The 25,253-nt window shown below is 43.0% G+C and overlaps 2 protein-coding genes across 3 annotated transcripts in view; one reads left to right on the top strand and one right to left on the bottom strand.

Annotated features, from left to right (window-relative positions):
* The window catches only part of LOC134529114 (phospholipid scramblase 1-like), an 86,251-nt gene extending 81,799 nt beyond the window's left edge, over positions 1-4,452 (bottom strand). The window contains exons 1-2 of one of the 2 annotated variants that reach the window (XM_063362868.1): positions 4,231-4,452; positions 353-418 (exon numbers count right to left, since the gene is read on the bottom strand). In XM_063362868.1, coding sequence (XP_063218938.1) covers positions 353-418; positions 4,231-4,336 — 172 coding nt within the window. In that variant the 5' untranslated portion in view covers positions 4,337-4,452. The remainder of the gene's footprint in view (positions 1-352; positions 419-4,230) is intronic. The other variant, XM_063362869.1, reaches the window with a different exon arrangement.
* Positions 4,453-8,364: 3,912 nt separating this feature from the next.
* LOC134528841 (integrin alpha-9-like) overlaps positions 8,365-25,253 on the top strand; it is a 138,577-nt gene continuing 121,688 nt past the window's right edge. Inside the window, exons 1-6 of the mRNA XM_063362508.1 lie at positions 8,365-8,519; positions 13,549-13,670; positions 14,919-15,028; positions 18,629-18,758; positions 19,865-19,965; positions 21,830-21,878. Coding sequence (XP_063218578.1) covers positions 8,365-8,519; positions 13,549-13,670; positions 14,919-15,028; positions 18,629-18,758; positions 19,865-19,965; positions 21,830-21,878 — 667 coding nt within the window. The remainder of the gene's footprint in view (positions 8,520-13,548; positions 13,671-14,918; positions 15,029-18,628; positions 18,759-19,864; positions 19,966-21,829; positions 21,879-25,253) is intronic.

Raw genomic sequence — 25,253 nt, 5'->3', positions numbered from 1 at the left:
AAAAACCTTTAATGCGTGGTTTCAGCCATCATTAGGAGATTAGAGTAACAGTTTCTGGAACGGGGAAGTTTTGGGTGTATTTTTTTACACTACTTGAATATCATCAAAACAACTTTTGCTTCCGTGGATGCCTCTATTGAAAATGGTCAAAATAAAAAAAAACGTAATAAATTTTCTATTTTCATTAATTACAACCTCAATATGTCATCTTATGAACTGTTTCTACGGTCTTCGTTATTATTCAACCTAAGATGAATACCTCAGTTAAAGTTCCTAAGGCTATCATAAACTATAAAATTCGCATACATCATGCAAGTAAAACGATACATAAAACAAAGAAAAAATAACTCACCAGTTGGCCTTGGTTGAATTGTAATAGTTGTTCTTTCCCTGAACACTGGAACGTTGAATTCTGGAACTGCAGAAACAAAAATAACTTTTTTTTTGTATTTTTAAATAAAAGCAAATACTGTCTGAGCACATAAAAAATATCCATATTTTTTGGGGACAGCACTTTTTTTTTTTAAACGTTTGTTGAGTTTAATTTATTCTAATACTTACATTTGTATTTGTAATCTAATAATACCTTTAGAATTAATATTTAGAATAATTTTTTATGTAAAATATTCCATTAATACTGCTGAATAAAATGTCATACTTTCATCAAGGAAAAGTGTCTTAAAATGATAGCAGAAAAAAGGTGGTTGTCTGTAAAGTCGGTTCACGGACGATAATTTTACGTGATAACTAGAGACCTGCAAAATTCGCGGATTCATTTCGTGATATGCTACAATTAAAATAATTATACCTTAGCGCTGCTTCTACCACTGGTTCACTGTTAATCTGGATTAATGAGGGCCAATTAGAGACACTCGCTCAAAGAAGTGTCGAATCACAGACACTCAGTCGAGACGACTCACAAGTCAGCAGCCAATGAACAGGTGGCATTTGCCCGAGTGTGTAGAGTGTAGTAGAGTCTATCCTGGAGGTCATTGAACCCGCGAATTTTGCAGGTCTCTAGTGATAACGTCATAAGAAAACATTGATGAAAAATAAACTGAAATCAAATTAATGTCAATAAATTGTTAATTTGAAATGACGAAATTGGACAAATAAATCAAATTTTTTAAATTGCTGCTTTTAAAAAGCCCGCCTTAACCTGTTTGATATTATAGATAGGGGCAGGAAATTTTCGCGAAAAAATCTGAATGCCTACTAGACTGCAACATGGTATACCCACACCAGCGGTTTCTTCCTTGTGATTGGCGGCCGTCTGCAAGAGAAGTCGTTGCCTTGTTTGCACGAGCCACTAAGGACGAGTTTGCTTCCACACTGAATTATTGTGATTGGTTGTTGTAACAATCGACATGCACCTCAAAGTAACTCACCCAATCACGAAACACAGACGATGCTACAGTGTTTTAACTTCCAGCTACTCTCGGGATCTTTTCACGAAATTTTCATGGCCCTAATTGTAGAAGATTTTCTCGCACGGTGGTTAGCCGGTTCTTGCACGCTCGGTTCAGGCGGAACGTGACAATGAGTCATGCATTTTCGTGCGTGCAGCCGGCGTTCATCGATTTATAAAATGTTATCACGTCAAAAACTTCCGTTACTATCTACATTGAACAAAGTTTCTAATAGAGTTTAAACACTGTGATATAATACCAAGGTTTGCAAGTATAAATCTACAGCTTCATATGAATTCAAACGACAAACTTTGGCTGCAGGTTCATCATGACAAAATAAGTCGAAAACATATATATGTCTTATGTCTTATGGTCTAAAGTGCCCCTAGGCTGGTACCTATACCTAGGGCAATTAAAATTTCGCAAAAAGATCCCGAGAGTAGCTGGAAGTTAAAACACTGTAGCATCGTCTGTGTTTCGTGATTGGGTGAGTTACTTTGAGGTGCATGTCGATTGTTACAACAACCAATCACACTAATTCAGTGTGGAAGCAAACTCGTCCTTAGTGGCTCGTGCAAACAAGGCAACGACTTCTCTCGCAGACGGCCGCCAATCACAAGGAAGAAACCGCTGGTGTTGGTGTGGGTATACGTTGTTGCAGTCTAGTAGGCGTTCAGGTTTTTTAGCGAAAATTTCCTGCCCCTACCTATACCCTATACGTATTTTCTGTGGGAGCTGAAAAACATTTTTGTTGTAAATAAAAAATGGGCGCGCGTTAGAAGTTATACTTACTTGACGTAATAAACACTAAATTTAATTTTGTATGCAAATGATTCCTATAAATAAAATAATAAAAGGACTGGAGTGCTATTATAAATATTGTTGGTAAAGAATAAATTAATAAAAAAAATAAATGCTCAGTATTCAATATTAATACAAACACGTGTTTAAATAATTATTTAATTTAGTAAAATAAGCTAGACAAATTTTAATTAGTAATAAAAATCAATAAATATTCTGTATGTTTATTTTCATTTATATATTTTGATTATTAATTAAAAATTAATAATTTATAATTAGGGGCAGGAATTTTTCGCGAAAAGATCTGAACGTCTACTAGACTTCAACAAGGTATACCCGCACCAGCGGTTTCTTCCTTGTGATTGGCGGCCGTCTGCGAGAGAAGTCGTTGCCTTGTTTGCACGAGCCACTAAGGACGAGTTTGCTTCCTCACTGAATCACTGTGATTGATGTTTTAACAATCGATATGTACCTGGGAGAAACTCACCTAATCACGAAACACAGACGATGCTACATTGTTTTAACTATAATCTAGTCCCGAAATCTTTTCGCGAAATCTGCATGCCCCTATTGGTGATCTATAGCATTCAAAAACTGCAAAACGTATGTTTACGTTACGCTTTTTATTTGAAGAAACACGATCATGTAAGTCAGAAACTAAATTAAAAAAAAAATTTTCAATATGGATCACAGACGGCAATAATTTCACTCTGTAACCCAACTCAAAAATCTACATTTTAGAACGTCACCAAACTTCTTGTATTCTAAGCTTTCTGAACAGTTGGTAAAACATGACTGCAACACCAGACACAGGAAACATATTCAGATACCTTCGTTTAAAGACCACTCAGTTACTTGGCAAGCCGTCTGTGGGATGAAATACCAGAATCCCTTCGGCAGAGCACGTCCATTGCTGTTCTCAAAACAAGTTATCGCTAGAGACCCGTGAAATTCGCGGGTTCAATGACCTCCAGGATAGACTCCAATATCCTCTACACACTCGGGCAAATGCCAACTGTTCATTGGCTGCTGACTTGTGAGTCGTCTCGACTGGGTGGCCTGTGATTCGACACTTCTATGAGCGAGTGTCTCTAATTGGCCCTCAGTCCTCCAGATTAACAGTGAACCAATGACAGAAGCAGCACTAAGGTATAATTATTTGAATTTTAGCATAACACGAAATGAATCCGCGAATTTTCCGGGTCTCTAGTTATCGCGCACTTCTTCACAAGACACAGACAGCTGGAACCCTGCCTCGCTAGCACAGACAGCGCACAGCAAGCGTGACCCTACCCACAGACAAGTCATCACTAGAAACCTGCAAAATTCGCGGATTCATTCGGTGATAGGCTAGAATTCACACATCTCTTCAAACTATTTGTAGGGGCAGGCATTTTTCGCGAAAAGATCTGAACACTTATTAGACTGCAACAAGGTACAACCGCACCTGTGGTTTCTTCCTTGTGATTGGCGGCCGTCTGTGAGAGAAGTCGTTGCCTTGTTTGACCGAGCCACTCAGGGCGCGTTTACTTCCGCACTGAATCACAGTGATTGGTGTTGTTACAACTGATAGAGAGAAACTCACCCAAACACGAAACGCAGACGATGCTACATTGTTTTGACTTTCAGCTTGTCTCGGAATAGTTTCGCGAAATCTGCATGCCCCTACTAATATCTAGAGACCCGAAATATTCGCGGGTTCATTTCGTGTTATGCTAAAATTCAAATAATTATACCTTAGTGCTGCTTCTGTCATTGGTTCACTGTTAATCTGGAGGACTGAGGGCCAATTAGAGACCCTCACTCATAGAAGAGTCGAATCACAGGCCACCCAGTCGAGACGACTCACAAGTCAGCAGCCAATGAACAGTTGGCATTTGCCCGAGTGTGTAGAGGATATTGTAGTCTATCCTGGAGGTCATTGAACCCGCGAATTTTCCGGGTCTCTACCAATATCTCTTTAACCTACTTGTTCCTATAGTAAAAATAACGAAGCTTTTTTGTTGTGCGCGTGGCAAACCTGCGGGTTGGACGCTGTTGGCGTCCCTGGCGCTGCTTCGAGGTTCCTCATTGGTGCGATCCTCGCTGCCTCCCGCTGGGCCGGCGTTCACGACATCGGAAGCCATCTTGGGAACGCGAACTTCACCCGCGGGCTCGGAACGTCACCGATCCGCGAGCGTTGTGAACAGCGAAGAATTCCACACCAAACTGGACCCGGGAGAACTGGCCATCCACCTGATACGAAAGATAACCTGTAATCTGTCTTTGGTGGCGAGAGAGTAGGCAACAGTATGTTATCTAATCTCTGTTGTTCAAAGATTACAAAATTATGGGAGCTACATCCTATGTTAAATGATTTACAAATAGTTCCAGACGTTGCGATATGCACGTTAATGGCTTTTTTATGTCCACCAATAAAGGATACATAGAGACCTGCAAAATTCGCGGTTTCGATGGCCTTCAGGATAAACTGCACACACCCCTGTACACTCGGGCAAATAACGCAAGTTCATTGGCTGCCGACTTGTAAGTCGTCTCATTTGGTTGGTCTATGATTCGATCCTTCTTTGGTTGAGGGTTTATAACTGGTTGAGATTCGTCCAGATGAACAGTAAGCCAATAGCAAAATTATCTAAGAGGTATATGTGTTTGAATTCTAGCCTATCACCGAATGAAACCGCGAATTTTGCAGGTCTCTAGATATAGGTATTGTGTATTTTGAAATCGCGTTGTTTTTGCTGAAGCTCTGCGCACCGTGTGTGTGCCCGGGTAGGCGGGGGCCTTAAGGAGAGCCAAGGCTCTGATGTCGCGGCGCGCTGTCCCCAAGATGATTTTATTTTTTTTTCCTAACCTAACTAAAAACTAAGAGTGTTTGGGAGGGGTCCGGATTAGGGAGGGACCTAAGTGCGTCTCAGGCCGAAGCCTATCACGCCTTAGTCATGCTGGGATTAGCCATGCAGGGAGAGGTTCACATGCATCATGTGCTAGGTGGGGATTGGCAGCCATGGCAGCGATTGTTGCCATGACTAACTCCCCTCACTCTTATCTCTAGTCTAAACTACTAGTTAAGTTGGGCCCAGGTAAAACCTGCATAGACTCAGGGGAAACCCTGGGCACTTTCATGCGGGATGCAAGTTGGCATGCACTAAATGTAGGAGAGCACAGGAGGATGGTCTGGATGAAGAGTTGGTCAGAGTAGAAATAGTCTAGCATGCGGGGGTTGGGCGCTTGGAGTCCCCAAGAAGCGCGGAGGGTCGGACCGGATGTCGGGAGCCCACGCCGCCGGAGAGCGGCTTGATTGAAGTCTCGTGGGCGGGAAAACAAGCCGCGGGGGTTCGTCAAAGCCACAGTCCTCTCCTCCTTCGTGGTCCTCGAGTAAATTAAGACGGAGGAAGCGTGACGTCACGAATGGTAGCGTTAGCGCTCACTCGTGGGCTCTGGACAGATTGGGCAGAATTTCGTGATATGTGCTCAGCCACAGAATCATGAAGAGTACAGCCGAGTCGCTTTTAACCGAGGCAATGTGACCGTTTCAACCTTGGATAAGCATAACCACCGATAACACTGAAAGAATAAGAAAATAGTTTTATAGTTTTAAATTGGCCCAGCAGTATAATTAGTATTTCCAGCTTCTTTTTTTTGTGTAAATTGTTGCAAGCCACTCCGTGATTCGCCCAACCAGTATATGAAATTTTTCAGACCAATTCTTTGTAAGTTTCGACAACGGTTAATTAATTTTCAATTCCTCAAACAAAAGTTTCAAGAGTCTTTGTCGGTAATGGTGCTTCAGGATTGCTCGTATAATACGGAACCGTTTAAGCGAGACACTACTATAACTATGTTGATGACCACAATAAATATTAACGCACAGTAATGCTACGTGAGTATACAGGCTGAGTTAGTATCTATTTGACCGACAAACATCTACTGCAGGTTCATAATGAAAATAATAAGTAGAAAACATATACACGACTTAAGGTGCGCGCCCACTGGTGCGAAGCGAGGTGATGAGAAGAGGCGCGATTTATTCCGCAGGGATTAGTTCCACGTTGTCAAAGGCGAGGCGAAGCGAAGCGAGGAGAGAAGAGGCGCGCACCTCGCGAATGGTTGACGCCCACTGGTGCGAAGCGAGGCGATGAGAGAAGAGGTGCGCGCCTCGCGAATGGTTGAAGCCCGCTGGTGCGAAGCGAAGCGAGGAGAAGAGAAGAGGCGCGCGCCTCGCGAATGGTTGACGCCCACTGGTGCGAAGCGAGGCGATGAGAGAAGAGGTGCGCGCCTCGCGAATGGTTGAAGCCCGCTGGTGCGAAGCGAAGCGAGGAGAAGAGAAGAGGCGCGCGCCTCGCGAATGGTTGACGCCCACTGGTGCGAAGCGAGGCGATGAGAGAAGAGGTGCGCGCCTCGCGAATGGTTGAAGCCCGCTGGTGCGAAGCGAAGCGAGGAGAAGAGAAGAGGCGCGCGCCTCGCGAATGGTTGACGGCCACTGGTGCGAAGCGAGGCGATGAGAGAAGAGGTGCGCGCCTCGCGAAAGGTTGAAGCCCGCTGGTGCGAAGCGAAGCGAGGAGAAGAGAAGAGGCGCGCGCCTCGCGAATGGTTGACGCCCACTGGTGCGAAGCGAGGCGATGAGAGAAGAGGTGCGCGCCTCGCGAAAGGTTGAAGCCCGCTGGTGCGAAGCGAAGCGAGGAGAAGAGAAGAGGCGCGCGCCTCGCGAATGGTTGACGCCCACTGGTGCGAAGCGAGGCGATGAGAGAAGAGGTGCGCGCCTCGCGAATGGTTGAAGCCCGCTGGTGCGAAGTGAAGCGAGGAGAAGAGGCATGATTTATTCCGCAGGGATTAGTTCCATGTTGTCAAAATCCAACATATCTTTAGGACCTGTCTCACTGTCAACTTTTATATTCCAACATTCCAACACCTTCCACTATATTGTGTCAAATAAATTTGGAGGGATACGGACGTCACCGAAAGTGACACAAGCACAGCAATGTAATTTGACAACACGGACGCCTTGAGTTTCCATCAAATTTTTGTCATATAGGACTGGTTCTAAAATATTTTGGATTTTTGATACAATCGGCCAGTCAAAAATCGTGCCTAGCGAAAACGAAAATGACATCCGTTTCTGTCACAGCGATTCTTTAAAGAGGTTATAAAAGTATAATTATAATAAAACTTAAATAATGTTAATATGAATGTTAATTTATGTGTAGAAATGAAATCATGTTTCTATAACTTTAAAACATCACTGATCATTTATTTCATTACGGAACGAATGTTATTTTGATTTAAATTTACACATGTTTAAAAATGCACGCATATAATAACAATTCCAAAAATTCCATCAAAAACTTGATGCAATTTCAAAATAGAGATTAAAATTATAAAGTTTGGGGTAGCTCAGACCAAAAAAAAAACTTTTATAGTGTGGCATGATTTAAAACACATTTGATGTTACCTGTCCAAATATATGTGATGGAGAATGTTGGAAGCCATTTTCTGTCCAATACTACCCCTCCAACTCTGTAGTCAGATACGTTGGAAACAAATATTGCGTGACAGCGTGACAGGGCGTTTATAAGGGGGTGCTGTCATAACTTAGAAACACACAACTTAGAAACACACAACTTAGAATTTTATAAGTTATGACAGTTCTAAGTTATGACTTTCTACGTTACGACGTTTCTAAGTTGTGTGGTTCTGCGTTGTGTTTCTAAGTTACGTGTTTCTAAGTTATGACAGTTCTAAGTTGTGTGTTTCTAAGTCGTGATTGTTCTAAGTTGTGACTTTCTACGTTATGACGTTTCTAAGTTGTGTGGTTCTGCGTTGCATGTTTCTAAGTTATGACAGTTCTAAGTTGTGTGGTTCTGCGTTGTGCGTTTCTAAGTTGTGTGTTTCTAAGTTATGATCTTTCTAAGTTGTGTGTTTATAAGTTACGTGGATTTTCCCAAGTTTTCTACGTTATGACAGTTCTAAGTAGTTTTTCTAAGTTATGTGTGGTTCCCGTTTAGAAGAACCGGCTCACTGAGCGTCCACCCCCGGTCGGCCGGGGGAAGCAGGAGGGGGAGGGAGTGGATGGAGGGGTGGATGAGGTAGGAGGGAGGGAGGGGGGGACCGGCCGCCACGCGCCGGGTCCCGGCCACTGCAGCGCCGCGCGCGGGAGATGGCGACCCTGCAGCTGCAGCTGCTGCTGCTGCTGGCGGCGCGCGCCACCTGCTTCAACGTGGACTCGCGCCGGCCGCTGGTGTGGCCCGCGCGCCGCCCCGCCGGCCTCTACGGCTACTCGGTGGCGCTCGTGCACCGCGCCGGCGAGCACAGGTATGTACGAGCACGGGGTGCTGCCATAACCTAGAAACACACAAGATAGCATTTTTTAAGTCGTGACAGTTATAAGTTATGATTAGGGACACCTTTATTTCGCGATTTCATTTCATGTCAAGTTATTTCACAAAACACTGTAGCTTTTTCTAAGAGTCATGGCTAGGGGCAGGCAATTTTTCGCGAGAAAATCTGACCGCCTATTAGACTGCAACAAGGTATACCCGCACCAGCGGTTTCTTCCTTGTGATTGGCGGCCGTCTGCGAGAGACGTCGTTGCCTTGTTTGACCCAGCCACTCAGAACGCGTTTGCTTCCGCACTGAACTATACTGTGATTGATGTTGTATAAATCGACATGTACCTGAAAGAACTTATTCCAACCACGAAGCTCAGACGATGCTACAGTGTTTTAACTTTCATCTCGTCTCGGAATCTTTTCGCGAAATGTGCATGGCACTAGTCATGGCAAATTGTGAGGGTGCAGCAGTACGGTGACCACATTCTCATTGGCCCCGTCAAGAGCGGGACGACACCTCTCACCGACCTCAGCCAATAACCACAGGAGAAAAGCTACAGTATTTTGTGAAATACCTTGACACGAAATGTATTCGCGAAATACAGGTGTCCCTAGTTATGATGTTTCTACGTTGTGTGTGTGTTTCTAAGTTATGACATTTCTATGTTGCTTGTTTCGGAGTTGTGTGTCTCTAAGTTATGACATTTCTAAGTTTTTCCTTTTCTAAGTTATGATGTTTCTAACTTATGGCATTTCTAAGTTATGTTGTTTTTTTCGAGAATTCTAACTGAAGACTGTTCTAAGTTGTGACTTTCTAAGTTATGTGGGGATCCCTTCACTATCACTTCTGCTGATTCCACAATGCACGGAAACGTAACAAGTGGAAACTAAGGAGTTTGCATTTCAAGTGCAACTTTAATTTTTGAAAAATATATACTTCGCTTCGAAATCTAATGACAGGTAGAATTTGCATATATAAATAACATAAACCACAAAGTAAAAATAGAACACTAGACATTCGTGCACTTAAAACCTTTTTTAACGTATTTTGAACGTAAATAAACATGGCAGCAAAATACTCGGCTTCTAATGGTTGCACGGAGCAACGTAAACGGAAGAGTTCAGCCTTGCTGAGGTAATCCGTACGGGCCTGTCTCCGTTTGCATGCTATTGTAGAAACTCTGTTCCGTAAGATCCGTATCCGTTTACGTAATCCGTCTCTGTTTCCATGTCATTGTATAACGGTCATTGTATAACCCACAGTTATTTCACCTGATATCACTTGGCCTGCAATTGTGTGGCCTTAAGTCACTTGGGCTAAAATACTTGAACTTGTCTCGGTCTAAAATTATTCAGTCTTAAACCTACCGTACTTATAGAGGCCGGCAAATTTCACGTTATTATTTGCGAGAGGCTGGATTATAAATAACATATTACTAAGAGCATGCATTTTTCGCGAAAAAATTCGAGACAAGCTGTGTGTGAAAATATTGCAGCATCAACTGTGTTTCGTGATTGGATGGGTGTCTCAGGCACATGTCTACTGTCAGGACAATAATCGCAGCTATATAATTTTCTAACGGTTTGTGTTTTTTTTTGTCCTTCGGGGCGTGTCCAAAAATACGTAGGGTCCAATGAGAATTCAAATGAAGTGTAATACGTAGGGGCATGCATTTTTCGCGAAACAATCTGAGCGCTCGTTAACCTGCAATAAAGTAATTGTAAATGGCAGCCGTCTGTAAAAGAAGCCATTGCCACCTTTGATCAGACCAATCAGGACGATTTTGCATCCGCACAAAAGGCTGCATTTTGAATCGACTATATTGCAGGAGATGTGTCGGTTCCTGGGGATAAAGAAAACCAGGACTACAGGCTTACAACTTGTCTGATGGTATAATGGAAATGTTCAACAAGAACCTAGAGGAACACCTTGCCAAGGTTGTGGCTGACCCCCAACAAGATTGGGATCAACACATCCAATTATTCCTGATAGCATATATGGTGGTCATTCATGACTCAACAGGACAGACTCCTGCGAGTATTGTCTTTGAACAGGAGTTAAGGCTACCCTGTGACATCAAGTAGCACCACCGACTATACCTATCATCTGGAGGAGCGTATGACACTTATACACGATTAGGCTAGTAAAAACCTTCGATTAGCGACGAACCGGATGAAGACAAGGAACGACCTGGCTAATTTGACCAGATGTCAGGAAGGTGATTTGGTGTGGCTATACAACCCACAAATAAATTCAGGCAAACGATTTAAATTTCAAGCGGTATGTTAGGGCCCATTGAAGTTTTGAAAAGACTAAATTATGTATTAAATCTCCTCCAGAGGGGAAAGAGAGGACGATTGGAAGTGGTGCATTTGGACCGAGTGAGGTAATATGCCTGTTCGGGACGAACATGCTTAAGGAGGAGGGTAGTGTTACGATACTCTAGCGAGAAGCTTGCCAGAAAACTCGTGTGCTTTCCCGCGGGTGGAGCGTTGTCCATTAGAGCTACAAGCCTAATCCGATTAGCAACGGCACGTTGCTTCCCCCTTCACCATTTCCACTTTCCTCGCTGCTTTCTCATTCAGATCGGAGACCTCTCTGCGGCTCTGGCGTGTTCCACACGTTCTCAAAGCCCCGCCTGCGTGAAGTGGCGTAACTAGGACGCCATTGTTCTGGGAGCTTCGGCTGTCAAGTCGACCCAGATGACGCGACATTTCTAAGGGGCGTGAGACCATTCCAGAAGGGGCTGAGGGGTTTAAAAATGGCGGGGCAGTGAAGTGACGAGGGCGAATGACCAATTAGTGAGCGAGGGTGGATGACAAGCGATAGAGATTTGTGCGCGAAGACTGGTGTGTCAAGACTGAAACATCCGGGACTGTACTGTGTGTGCGGAGGATAAGTGAGTAGTGCGAGGCAGTGTGTTGAAACAGCGGGAAGCGGTACGAGACGAGCAATCGTGAGAGCTACTGTCGAGCCGAGCTGCTGTGGGGAGAGCAAATTGTGGACCATATTAATGAGCGATTATGCGTGGATAGAAAATAGAATTGTTATAACTTAATAGTGTAAATAGTAGGTAATAAATAAGACTGTAGTTAATTAACTGGGCTATCCTTCTCGAACCTGTTTGCCCACTCGTAACAATATGTTCAATGGGCACGACTTCTCTGCCATGCAATGACCGCCCTATGCTTTGTTGTGTATCAGTAGCGGTAAAATCTTGTGCGTACGACCTACTGTTACTACTATAGTTATATTTTTCGATTGAGAACCCAGCCAAATGCGTGGCCTCACCATTGCCCACCCAGATTTCTCGGTGGTGGCCGATACTGGCCATAAGGATTTGGACTGGCACTCATAACATATATTTTTAAAAAATGTTACGTATTTTATTAAATTTAATTTTCCATCTAGAACATACATAACGATTATCAAGTGTTTTCGTTGAAAAAAAAATGGTTCCTGGGACTGATATAATAAATACTTTTAAACTGGCAATACCAAGAAATGGAAATGACTAATAGCTAGGGACCGGAAAAATTCGCGGGTTCAATGACCTGCGGGATGAACTCCATAGTTCTACCTACACTCGGTCAAATGTCACCCACTCATTGGCTGCTGTCTTGTGAGACGTCTCAACGTAGCAGCCTGTGATTCGATAAAGCTTTGGTCGGGCGTTTCTCATTGGCCCAGTCTCACCCAGGTGAGTTGTGAGCCAATAGCAGAGGCAGCAATGAGTTATACTATTAGTATTTTAGCCTATCGCGAAATGAAATCACGAATTTTTCCGGTCTCTACTAATAGCATTGTGTCATTAAATAGATTTGTACATTTAAATGCGGACAACTTAAAAAAAATCATTTGGAAAAAAACTCAATTATTGAAATAAATATACATTTATTTACAATACTAAATACTTTATTTTCAACTATAAATATGACAAGGAACTGAATATCGTACTAAAATAAATATACATTTATTAACAATACTCAACACTTTATTTTCAACTATAAATATGACAAGGAAATGAATATCGCGTAATTTTTTCTCTCTAATTTTTTTAAATGTGATCTTTGAATTACATTTAAGTGTTCAAGTCTCGTCAAAAAGAACTTGCTCTTCGATAGTTCTCCGATGAACGGAATGTTGCTGTGTGTCTCAGGTTGCTGGTGGGCGAGCCCAGAGGCAACTCGACCTACAGCTGCAGATGGAAGGAGCCCGGGGCGGTGCACCAGTGCCGGATCAGGGACTTCGCGTGCGAAGAGCTGTTTCTCCGATGAACGGAATGTTCCTGTGTGTCTCAGGTTGCTGGTGGGCGAGCCCAGAGGCAACTCGACCTACAGCTGCAGATGGAAGGAGCCCGGGGCGGTGCACCAGTGCCGGATCAGGGACTTCGCGTGCGAAGAGCTGTTTCTCCGATGAACGGAATGTTCCTGTGTGTCTCAGGTTGCTGGTGGGCGAGCCCAGAGGCAACTCGACCTACAGCTGCAGATAGAAGGAGCCCGGGGCGGTGCACCAGTCCTGGATCAGGGACTTGGCGTGCGAAGAGCTGTTTCTCCGATGAACGGAATGTTCCTGTGTGTCTCAGGTTGCTGGTGGGCGAGCCCAGAGGCAACTCGACCTACAGCTGCAGATGGAAGGAGCCCGGGGCGGTGCACCAGTGCCGGATCAGGGACTTCGCGTGCGAAGAGCTGTTTCTCCGATGAACGGAATGTTCCTGTGTGTCTCAGGTTGCTGGTGGGCGAGCCCAGAGGCAACTCGACCTACAGCCGCAGATGGAAGGAGCCCGGGGCGGTGCACCAGTGTCGGATCAGGGACTTCGCGTGCGAAGAGCTGTTTCTCCGATGAACGGAAAGTCCCTGTGTGTATCAGGTTGCTGGTGGGCGAGCCCAGAGGCAACTCGACCTACAGCTGCAGATAGAAGGAGCCCGGGGCGGTGCACCAGTCCCGGATCAGGGACTTGGCGTGCGAAGAGCTGTTTCTCCGATGAACGGAAAGTCCCTGTGTGTCTCAGGTTGCTGGTGGGCGAGCCCAGAGGCAACTCGACCTACAGTCGCAGATGGAAGGAGCCCGGGGCGGTGCACCAGTGCCGGATCAGGGACTTCGCATGCGAAGAACTGTTTCTCGAAGTCTTGGGTGAATACGTCGCAGCGAAACAACCTATCTCTACAATGCAAACATTAGTTTATTATTTTACAGTAAAAAAAATTACTGCTTGTTTTAGTAAAGTCAATAACTCTTACATTACCGACTATGTGCATGGAATTTTTTTTCAAATAATGATTATTGCTAAAACCGTGGTTATTTCGTGGATTCATTGGATCACAAAATAGACCTGAAAAACATATAAGTACATTTGTTTCACGCTGTTTTTTGGACTATTTTGTAGGGGCAGCCATTTTTCGCGAAAAGATCTGAACACTTATTAGACTGCGACACGGTATACCCGCACTTGTAGTTTCTTCCTTGTGATTGGCGGCCGTCTGCGAGAGAAGTCGTTGCCTTATATACCGAGCGACTCAGGACGCGTTTACTTCCGCAATGAATCTCTGTAATTGGTGTTTTTACAATCGGTATGTACCTGGGAGAAACTCTCCCAATCACGAAACACAGACGGTGCTACAGTGTTTTAACTTTCATCTAGTCCCGAAATCTTTTCGCGAAATCTGCATGCCCCTACTAATTTGCTCTTGACTCTGCCGTAATGACCCTGAGCCAGTTATACACAGTAGGAAGACGTGGTTACCCAATCTCGTGTAAATCGCCGAAGGATGTGACCTTGCTATCGACCAATGAGCACTCTAAAAAAAGCATCATAATGTATACGCAATTTGAGTCTAGCCTGGAGTGACGTGAATCCGTGAAATAACCGTAGTTCTAATTTTTTTCCTACACAATTTTCCTTTCTTAGTTTTGAGTATTTTTGTATTAATATCGGTTGTGGATGGTTATAACAATATGGCTTTTAACACAAGCTTTACATTAATCCAATAGGAACCAACATCACCACTGAGAAAATTTTTATGAATTTTTAATAACAATGCTAGCTTGCTTTTGCTACCATATTTAAAAAAAAAGTTTTTGTTTACAGCTACCTAACTTTTTAGTGGTTCATATTCAAACAAAATTGTACATTTTCTCGAAATTTTACTTTTATTTCCTGTCATTCATTACACGAGTTTGTTTCGGTATATGAATTAGGTATTTATAAGTACGCTTTGTATGTTCAAAAACTAAGGTTGTGGAAATTATTCCTTTAAAAAGTATTCCATACACTGCAAAGTCACTGACTTCGGGAAAGAACCCAAATATCACTCCACATCTGGCCCAATCACGTCTGAGCATCTGTTGTGCTTCACTGAGGCGGTGTTGCTGGTTCTCCAGGTAACGGGGTGGAGGACCGAACAGGTGGCTACGCGTATCACAGTAACAACGACCACGCCTGGCTCGGGGCTACCATAAGTGTTCTGCAGATTCCTGATAGTCCAGTGGTGGTAAGTGATGACCAAGACTCGGCGACATACTTGTAAGAGTACCTTCGAAATTATATTTATTTCTTCCCCCCTACCACAGGGCTCCCAAATCCCCTCCCACCCCCACCAAAAAGCTCCCAACCCCCTCCCACCAGCAGACTCCTCCCAACCTCCACCACAAGGCTCCCAAACCCCCTACCACCCCCACCCCCTCCCAACACCAACACAGGGCTACCAACCTCCCTCCCACCACAACCACAAGGCTCCCAATCCCCCTCCCACCTCCACCCCCCTCCCAACACCACCACAGGGCTACCAACCTCCCTCCCACCCCAACCACAAGACTCCCAATCCCCCTCCCACCTCCACCCCCTCCCAACACCACCACAGGGCTACCAACCTCCCTCCCACCCCAACCACAAGGCTCCCAATCCCCTGCCCACCCCCACCCCCCCTCCCAACACCACCACAGGGCTACCAGCCTCCCTCCCACCCCCCACAAGGCTCCCAATCTCCCTCCCACCCCCATCCCCCCAACACCACCGCAGGGCTACCAACCCCCCATCCCACCCCCACCACAGGGCTCCCAACCCCCCTCCCACCTCTTACCCTCCACCACAGGGCTCCCAACCCCCCTCCCACCCCCCACCGCACGTGCAGAATCAAGTCGATGTCACGTGTTCATTCGCTGAGCCACGTATCACCTTCTCTCCGGGTAGCACGTGATTTGCTCAGCTGTTTTTATAGGTGTTTATCATTGGCTTTTAGTCCTTCAGGGTGTCAACACGTGATACACGGTCCCGGCTGTTTCAGGTGTATAGACCGTCTCACTCTTAGAGTTGCAGTACACGGCTTACGGCGTGCGATGTTGCCAGATCTATTAACACTTTGCGAAGAAGTTCAGGAGATGTGCTTCTTTTGAATTATGAGTGTTCGACAAGCATTTTAAAATTTCCATATAGTAATTTATAATGTTTTACACGATCACGCTTATAAATCTGTAATAAATCGCCTCTTTTAACGTAAAACAAGAAATAATTCACTCACATCCATTGATACGAAATCATACGAAAATTGTAATGTTAACTTCATAATGAAATTAATAATATCACACCTCTTCAATTTCAAATACGTGTGATATTTGGCAACAGTGCACTCAGAAACAAGGACAGCGCTTACGGCAGCCGGCGTGTGTTAGAAAGAGAGAGCAATCGCCCATTTCCTTCCACACTGCAATCAAAGAGTTGGACGCTCTATAGACTAATAAAACTTCTCAATCTATACTGTCATCATATAATAACGCGAATTTTGCATGTCTCTGCCTATATTTTAGACTTCTGAATATCCAAATTATAAACCTTTTTTAGCTGATGCGAATTTTTTATTGCTTTTATGAAGTTAAGCGTGTATATGTATTTGAATTTTAGCCTATGACCTCTAGGATAGACTCCACAGTGCTCTGAATACTCGGGCAAATGAATAAAGGAGAGATTTGTATGTCTGTATTTCGCGTAGCGCAGAAAAGGAGAGACCTAGAGCAGTGAAATTAGATGCATTGATTATTAAGTGGTGGAGGGGGGTCCACTTAAACCTCAAAGCAATTTATTTTAATTTTTATTTAATTTTATAAATTAAATTTTAGCGAATTTTTCCTGTCAATATTGATTTTCGTCTCTCAATATTCCGAGCGAATGTTTCAGTAGAGAAACAACTGTCAGACTTTTTACTGGTTCATCGTCACCATGTTTGTTCCAATTGTAAAATTTTATGTGCGGCACATATTATTTTAACAGTGCATTATTTCCTTCTCTACAGCAGTCGCGTGCGACCGTTTAGATTATTTTATTCTGAACCTTAATTGCAACTGCAATCAAAACTTTAATGCTTTCTCTGTGCTATTTTTTGTGTTATTCATTGATGCATTCTGTCCTAACAAAGAGAAATGTGTAATACAAATAGCCAAAGTATTCTTAAAACATTACATTGTCAAATTCTAGATAGCATATTCTGATATATAATTATCCCAGTTACTATTAATGTAAATATATAATTGTTTTGTTTCATAATGGTTTTTAAAACTTCTTTATATTTTTTTTTTTAATTCGGGGCGCAGAAGGAAATTATTCATGAAATGTGGCAGTGGCGTATTGACGAAATGGTAAAGTGGTGGACCCACGAGGAAGGGCAGTGGCGTACTCACAAAGGCAGTGGCGTACTCACAAAGAGGGGCAGAGGTGGATTTAAGTAGCGTGGCAGTCACTCGCTGACTAATTACAGTACATATAAATAAAAAAAAACAGTTTTAATAGCTAAAACAGGTACATAGGTTCACTGTAACAGCACAATGGTTCACGTGTTATGGGCAGTGCGCGAGTGTTCTATCTGCAGCATCCTGTAGCGAAGCACAAGTGCATCACCAAGCATGTGGAGCATTCCACCACAGCCGAAAGGCCAAACAGCCACCCCTACCACAGACTCCAGAATCATTTGCACCCAAACACAACAAAAACGTGCACACAGACACAAAACAAGAGGTATCCGGCGGCAACACGCGGCCTGGGACTCTTTGCCGAGCGGGGACGCACCACAACGCCGAATTACCACAACGCCGAAATACACGAACGCCGAAAAATGTCATTGTAGGTATGCCACAAAGGTTAGGTTAGGTTAGACTAGGTTAGGTTAGGCTAGGTTAGGCTAGGCTAGGCTAGGCTAGGTTAAGTTAGGTTAGGTTATATTACGCTAGGTTAGGTTAGGTTTGATTGTGGTATTTCGGCGTTAAGGTACATATAAGAAACACAAATTCATTCAGTTGTTATTTAGGCGTTGTGGTACACAGCAGTTTTCTAGCTGTCGGCGTTGTGGTCAGTTTTGACATTCGGCGTTATGGTAACGACCCTTTGCGAGCCCCCTGGATCGATGCCACAGACAGGCACAGACAGGCAGGCGTACCGGGCGGCTCGCTACCGGCGGTGATGACAGCTTCGCACTGGTCGCCGACTGTGCTGTCCGCATTGGCAACTGATCTGAGCCACACAAAGCATGTAGTTTGCAAACCAAGACTTACAGCGCGTCGAGTGCACGTGTCTTTTCCTGTGTCCATGGCTAGGGGCAGGCATTTTTCGCGAAAAGATCCGAACGTCTACTAGACTGCAACAAGGTATACCCGCACCAGCGGTTTCTTCCTTGTGATTGGCGGCCGCCTGCGAGAGAAGTCGTCGCCTTGTTTTACCGAGCCACTCAGGACGCGTTTACTTCCGCACTGAATCACTGTGATTGGTGTTGTGACCAGTGGCGTAGCTAAGGTGAATGGCGCCCCTGGACAGACTTGAAAATGGCGCCCCCTCTTGGATTAAAACAGAGGGGGGGGGGGGGGGAGCGTTCAGTAACCGCGAAACCGTCGCGGCAGCGCCCCTGGCGGAGGCCATCCCTGCCACCCGCCTGCTACGCCACTGGTTGTGACAATGGACGTGTGCCTGAAAGAAACTCAACCAATCACGGAACACAGACGGTGCTACATTGTTTTGACTTTCAGCTGGTCTCGGAATCTTTTCGCGGAATGTGCATGCCCCTAACCACGGCGTGAGCGCGCGCGGCGAGTCTCGTGTTGGTGTGCGGCAGGTGTGCGCGCCGCGCTGGAAGAACGCAGTCTTCCCCGGCCACTACCTCATGCAAGGCATGTGCCACGTGCTGCCCGCAGAGCCGGCGCCGGCAAGCCACGCCACGAAGATATTCCCTCTGAACGACCACCGTGAGTGTTCCCTCACTGCGCAGTCATTGTCACGTTCCGCCCGAGCCGAGCGTGCAAGAACCGGCCAACCACCGTGCGAGAAAATCTTCTATTATATCAAACAGGTTAAGGCGGGCTTTTTAAAAGTAGCAATTTAAAAAAAAAAATGTTTTATTTGTCCCATTTCGTAATTTATAATTAACAATTTATTGAAATTGATTTGATTTCAGTTTATTTCTATAACTAATTGTTAGAGACCAGTGAATTTCGCGGATTCATTTCGTGTTATGCTAAAATTCAAATATTTATACCTTAGTGCTGCTTCTGTCATTGGTTCACTGTTAATCTGGAGGACTGAGGGCCAATTAGAGACCCTCACTCATAGAAATGTCGAATCACAGGCCACCCAGACGAGACGACTCACAAGTCAACAGCCAATGAACAGTTGGCATTTGCCTGAGTGTGTTTAGGATATTGGAGTCTATCCTGGAGGTAATTGAATCCGCGAAATTCACGGGTCTCAACTAATTGTTCGTGATTATATTTTAAAAAAATGAATTAAATTAAATTTGCAAAAACTGTAAATAATAGGTATATGAAAATTAAAAAAGTATGCAATTTTTCATCAATGTTTTCTTATGACGTTATCACGTCAAATTATCGTCCGTAAACCGACTTTAGAGACAACCCCCTTTTTTTTTCATGATGAACTTGCAGCCGGAGTTGGTTGATATAATTCAGACACCGTGTTCATAACCTCAATCATGTGCCATGAATAGGGACACCTGTAATTCGCAATTTCATTTCATGTCAAGGTATTTCACAAAACACTCTAGCTTTTTCTAAGAGTCATGGCTAGAGACACCTGTATTTCGCGAATACATTTCGTGTCAAGGTATTTCACAAAATACTGTAGCTTTTCTCCTGTGGTTATTGGCTGAGGTCGGTGAGAGGTGTCGTCCCGCTCTTGACGGGGCCAATGAGAATGTGGTCACCGTACTACATTTGCCATGACTCAAAGAAAAAGCTACAGTGTTTTGTGAAATACCTTACAATGAAATGAAATCGCGAAATACAGGTGTTCCTAGCCATGAATGTTACAAGTGAAGTGTGAATGAAACTTGCAGGACGGCTCAGCTACCCTGCGCCATTGAAACGAGGACGGAAGCAGCCGGAGGTGCCGTTCTATGCTTACGGCGAGGCTGGCCTCTCTGCGCACCTGACCGAGGTAACTATGCTACAAGCAGTACCGAGCTCTCTGTCGGCAACAGCAACAAAGTTCCTCGTGTGCATCCAAAGTGTTTACGAATGCACAGAGAAGATTTTGTACACAATTACTAGAGACCGGATAAATTCGCGGATTCATTTCACAATATGATAGAATCCAAACAACTGTTCCTTTATGTTGCTTCTCTGATTGGCTTACAGTTTATCTGAAGGACTTTGAGCCAATGAAAAACCTTCAATCAAAAAAGTATCGAATCGCAAGCGTCCCAGTTGACAGGTGTCACGAGTCAGTAGCCAATGAGCAAGTGGCATTTGCCCGAGTGTGTAGGGGATGGTGGAGTCTATCCTAGAGGTCATCCAAAGCGCGAATTTTTCCAGTCTCTAACAATTACTAGCAGAGACACGGAAATATCACAAATTATGTAGGGGCAGGCATTTTTCGCGAAAAGATCTGAACGTCTACTAAACTTCAACAAGGTATACCCGCACCAGCGGTTTCTTCCTTGTGATTGGCGGCCGTCTGCAAGAGAAGTCGTTGCCTTGTTTGCACGAGCCACTAAGGACGAGTTTGCTTCCACACTGAATTATTGTGATTGGTTGTTGTAACAATCGACATGCACCTCAAAGTAACTCACCCAATCACGAAACACAGACGATGCTACAGTGTTTTAACTTCCAGCTACTCTCGGGATCTTTTTGCGAAATTTTCATGGCCCTACATATAATGCAATAACCAGTATCATTTTCTTTAAAGCAAAAAGAGTTTCTGTTTTGGTTATCATTAATTTTTTCTTACTTGTGTGCCTTAAAATGTTTAAAGTGTAACTTTAGCACCTATTTATGCATAAATAATCTAGCACATATTATTTACATATATTTTGAAAGTTACGCCATTCGAAATTCGTTTAACGTAAATATAAAAAAGGACCTAAAAGGGATGAACCCTTTAACCAATCAATTAAGACATAAAATCATAAAATGTGTTCTCAAAAATCTTAATTTTGTTAATACTTCTTTAGTTTAGGTTTTTTTTTGCCTCGTGCTTAATGACGATGAGATAACTTCTGGTTTGAAAGTAGCTTCAGAATTCTACATAGGTTGTTCGGAAACTCAATATAAATATTTATTTAATTATTCCTTTCAGAAATTTAGGTAGAAAATACATGGACAGTTTCGAGTTCATCTCAAAACAAAGACACAATATTCACCATTGGAAATCAGATTAAGAAATCCTATGTTTGTTTTTGGAAATAAATATACAATACAGTGGCTTTTCTTTTACCACAAAGTTCATTACGCACTCTCACATCTTCAACAAAATATTGGAGGGTGACACACAATTGTTGCATAAAACATTTTTTCTTTCAAATCTTACGGATATTTGTTGCTGTCTTGTCGGGAAGCATGACATGGTAAACAAAAATGCCACTCTTGTTGCAATTGCCTAGGGCAAACGTTTTGTGGCAAAATGAATGAAAATGTTTCAGCAAACCGGCTGATTTTCGCCGGGAAATAAGAAACACCAGAAAAATAAGTGCACATTCGGTCAGCCATATTTTTAAAATCTACGATTCAGATACTCTGATCAATGTTTTTAGTTACAGGTTTAGTATTGAATGTACGTGCCGTTTATGAAAGAAGATTTAAATTGGTCTTTTCTGGAAGCCAAGTTAGATTCTTCTTCACCTTCAAGCGGCGGAGAAAGCGCTCGGTGAAATTCAGTGGAACTAATGAACACAAAAAATTGTTCTAGCACACACAACTACGTTCAGTGGTCATTATTTCTGCATCAATATGTTGCTAGAACCTAGAAACACAGCTCAATCGGTTTTGGATCTAACGGAAAGTTCTTTGGTGTGTTATAGGATGGCTCGGAACTTCTGATTGGAGCTCCTGGGGTTTTTGACTGGGCAGGTATGTATTATGTCGTCATAAGGCATGGCCTGTATTTGTAAGGCAGAAATTAGTCATTATGCCAGAAGAAACATATCAGTAGTACGCTTCGAGAGCAAAATTCAGGCGGTTATCTTGGATTTTAGTGAAAAATATTTCCATTTTTCCTCAGAAATTAATAAATATTTCTCAAACACTCAAGAAATTTCCCATTTTGAGGAAAATATCTCAATTTTTTTTTATTTTAGAGGTGCTATTTTCCATCGGGAAATAAAACTTAATTTTCCTTAAAAATGGTCTAATTTAATTTAAGTGGTGTCAGTACCATCATAAAGAACCCATCTCAGTTCTTGACCGTCATCTTGAACATAACCACCAAAAATGTTATGATGAAAATTAAATCAACGTTTGAAAATGTCTTTAAAATTGTAAAATATTTATGGAAAATTACTTTTAAGAAGAGTGATTTTCTTCGCCACCAACTGCGGAGTAGTTGTATTCAAACCTTTTTTTCTGTCACAAGAAGCAAAAATACTGGGTCTGGAATATTATTAGTAGTATGTTAATGACGGTCCTGAAACAGGCGTCAGGCGGTGGATTGTGATTGTCGGTCCGCCATCTTGGATTGTGACGTCACGGTGGCCATTTTTGACTCAAAATTCCTCAAAATTGACTCAAAATGACTCAAAATTTCCCGTTTTCGAGGGAAAAATTCCCGTTTCGAGGGAAAATTAGGATTTTGAAAAACCACAAAAGTCGTTTTGCCTTAAAAACCGCGAAACTCCTGATATAGGTTTAAGCATCCATGTCTACAGCCTCCGATAAGCCTCTTTTAGGATTATGACGTCACCGTTGCAATTTTCGTTACGCCCGCCATCTTAAAAATCCGCAATTTTTATGTTAGAAAATCGTGATAAATTTTAAAAATCATTAAAAAATTTAAATAATCGAATTAAATAAAAATCTTAAAAACCACTGTGGCAGTTATCGTTACGGTCGCCATCTTGGATTATATAAAACTTGCATATTTCGTTACACCCGCCATCTTGGTTGAGTATCTTGTCATTCTTACACTTTACTTTACGACCACCATATTGGATCCTATTAAGGTTGCAATTATCGTTATGGTCGCCATCTTGAAATTTAGATGCCATCTTGTAAATCCGTACTTTTTATGTTAGAAAATCGGTAAAAATTCCAAAATTCATCAAAAAATTAACTTAATAGAATTATGATTGATTATATCGATTCCCGTCCTTGGTTTGAAACCGGTGAGGGCAAAAAATAAAAAAAACATCAGATCCGTCCTCCACAGAAGCCACCTACAGACTGACCTACCACCAATATCAAGGTATATATCGTTACCACCAATACCAAGGTATACATCGTCAGCTGGTATGACGTCATGTACGCCATCTAGTCTTCATCCGCTGGAGACCGTCATCTTGTTTTTGTCTGCTAGAGTGTGCTGGCGACATGTTGATATAATTTTCTGTTCACCATACCTTTAACCTCGTCTGTTGACCTTGAACTTTGACCTTGACCTTGAACTTTGACCTTGACCTTGAAATTTGACCTTGACCTTGAACTTTGACCTTGAACTTGAACTTTGACCATGACCTTGAAATTTGACCATGACCTTGATCTTTGACTTTGACCTTGAACTTTGAACATGACCTTGAAATTTGACCATGACCTTGATCTTTGGCTTTGACCTTGACGTACATCATGGATCCGTCATTGTATGTTCAGTACATGCTACCAGGAGCTACCACATGCTAGCGGTCATTACCACCATCATGTTTTCGTCTGCTGGAGGACAACATCTTGTATGTACTCGTCTTACCATCAGGCTAGTTTTATTATAACCTGCTACAGTGCAATAATCATTCATTATTACTGAGGTGCCCGACATCTTGAAATTTGGCCGCCATCTTAAAATCATGTAATTATTTAGCTAGAAATGCGGGAAAAATTCCAAAAGTCTCCGAAAAAATCAATTATTAATTTACAAATTGAATCGTTGGATTCCTGTCCACGGTTCAATTCTTGACCAGTGACAGTTGTAACTAATTATTAAATAAATTTTAGATTCTGTTTTCCATTAAGTACCTTTCGCGGAGTTTATTAATCATTCACTCTACGAAAATCAGCTCAAGACAATATACCTGACCAACGAATTAAATACAGTGCTGCTATGCCTTACATGAAAGTCAAATTTTTCAATAATCTGAATAACCTATAAGCCGTTCATGTACAAAGCCACACATAAAGAACAATTGTCTTCTGTCCATGAGACCGAGTCATGTCATTATCAGACGTATAGGCTAGTAATTTCAGGACCGCATGACCTTCGTCGTTAGCTAATTATATTCAATTAATCCATCGTGACATTTTTTATACATACTAAAGGACCAAGTGACCTTGTAAAATATTTTAGTGACACCAATATGTTTAAACTAGTAAATATTCAGTCACTACATTTTGTACTACGCGCAATCAACAAAAAGGAAGCACCGACATCGAAAAGGCGACACATTTGGAAGCACCGACAACGAAAAGGCAGCACCATCAACGAAAAGGCAACACATTTGACATTGACTCAAATAATCATTGGCTACAATATTCATTGGCTCCTACGCTAGCTCCAATATTCATTGGCTCATATATTCATGGCCGCCAATATCAATTGGCTCCAATTGCTCCAAAAGGCTCCAACAGTCTTTTGGCTCCAATATTCATTGACTCCAATATTCATTAGCGCCAATATTCATTGGCTCCATTAATTCGCTTGCTCGCTCCAATATTCATTGGCTCCAAAAGGTCCCAAAAGGTTCTTAAGGCTACAAAAGGGATCAAAATGCCCCAAAAGGCTCCAAAAGCTCCAAAAGGCTCCAAATGCTACAAAAGGCTCCAAATGCTCCAAATGGCTCCAATGCGCAAAAAGGCTCCAACGGCTCAAATTGCTCCAAAAGACTCCAAAAGGCTCCAAAGGCTACAAAATGCTCCAAATGCTCCAAAATGCTCCAATTTCTCCAAATTGCTCCAAATGCTCCAAAAGGCTCCAACAGTCTTTTGGCTCCAATATTCATTGACTCCAATATTCATTAGCGCCAATATTAATTGGCTCCATTAATTCGCTCGCTCGCTCCAATATTCATTGGCTCCAAAAGGTCCCAAAAGGTTCCTAAGGCTACAAAAGGGATCTAAATGCTCCAAAAGGCTCCAAAAGCTCCAAAAGGCTCCAATGCGCAAAAAGGCTCCAACGGCTCAAATTGCTCCAAAAGACTCCAAATGGCTCCAATGCTCCAAATGGCTCCAATGCTCCAAAAGACTCCAAAAGGCTCCATCAGTATTTTGGCTCCAACAGGCTTTTGGCTCCTATAGTCATTGGCT

The sequence above is a fragment of the Bacillus rossius genome, chromosome 2 (genome assembly GCF_032445375.1).
Source record: "Bacillus rossius redtenbacheri isolate Brsri chromosome 2, Brsri_v3, whole genome shotgun sequence".
Taxonomy (NCBI): Eukaryota; Metazoa; Arthropoda; class Insecta; order Phasmatodea; family Bacillidae; genus Bacillus; species Bacillus rossius.
Note: the sequence above shows the minus strand (reverse complement) of the source record. Positions and strands in the feature narration are given on the sequence as shown.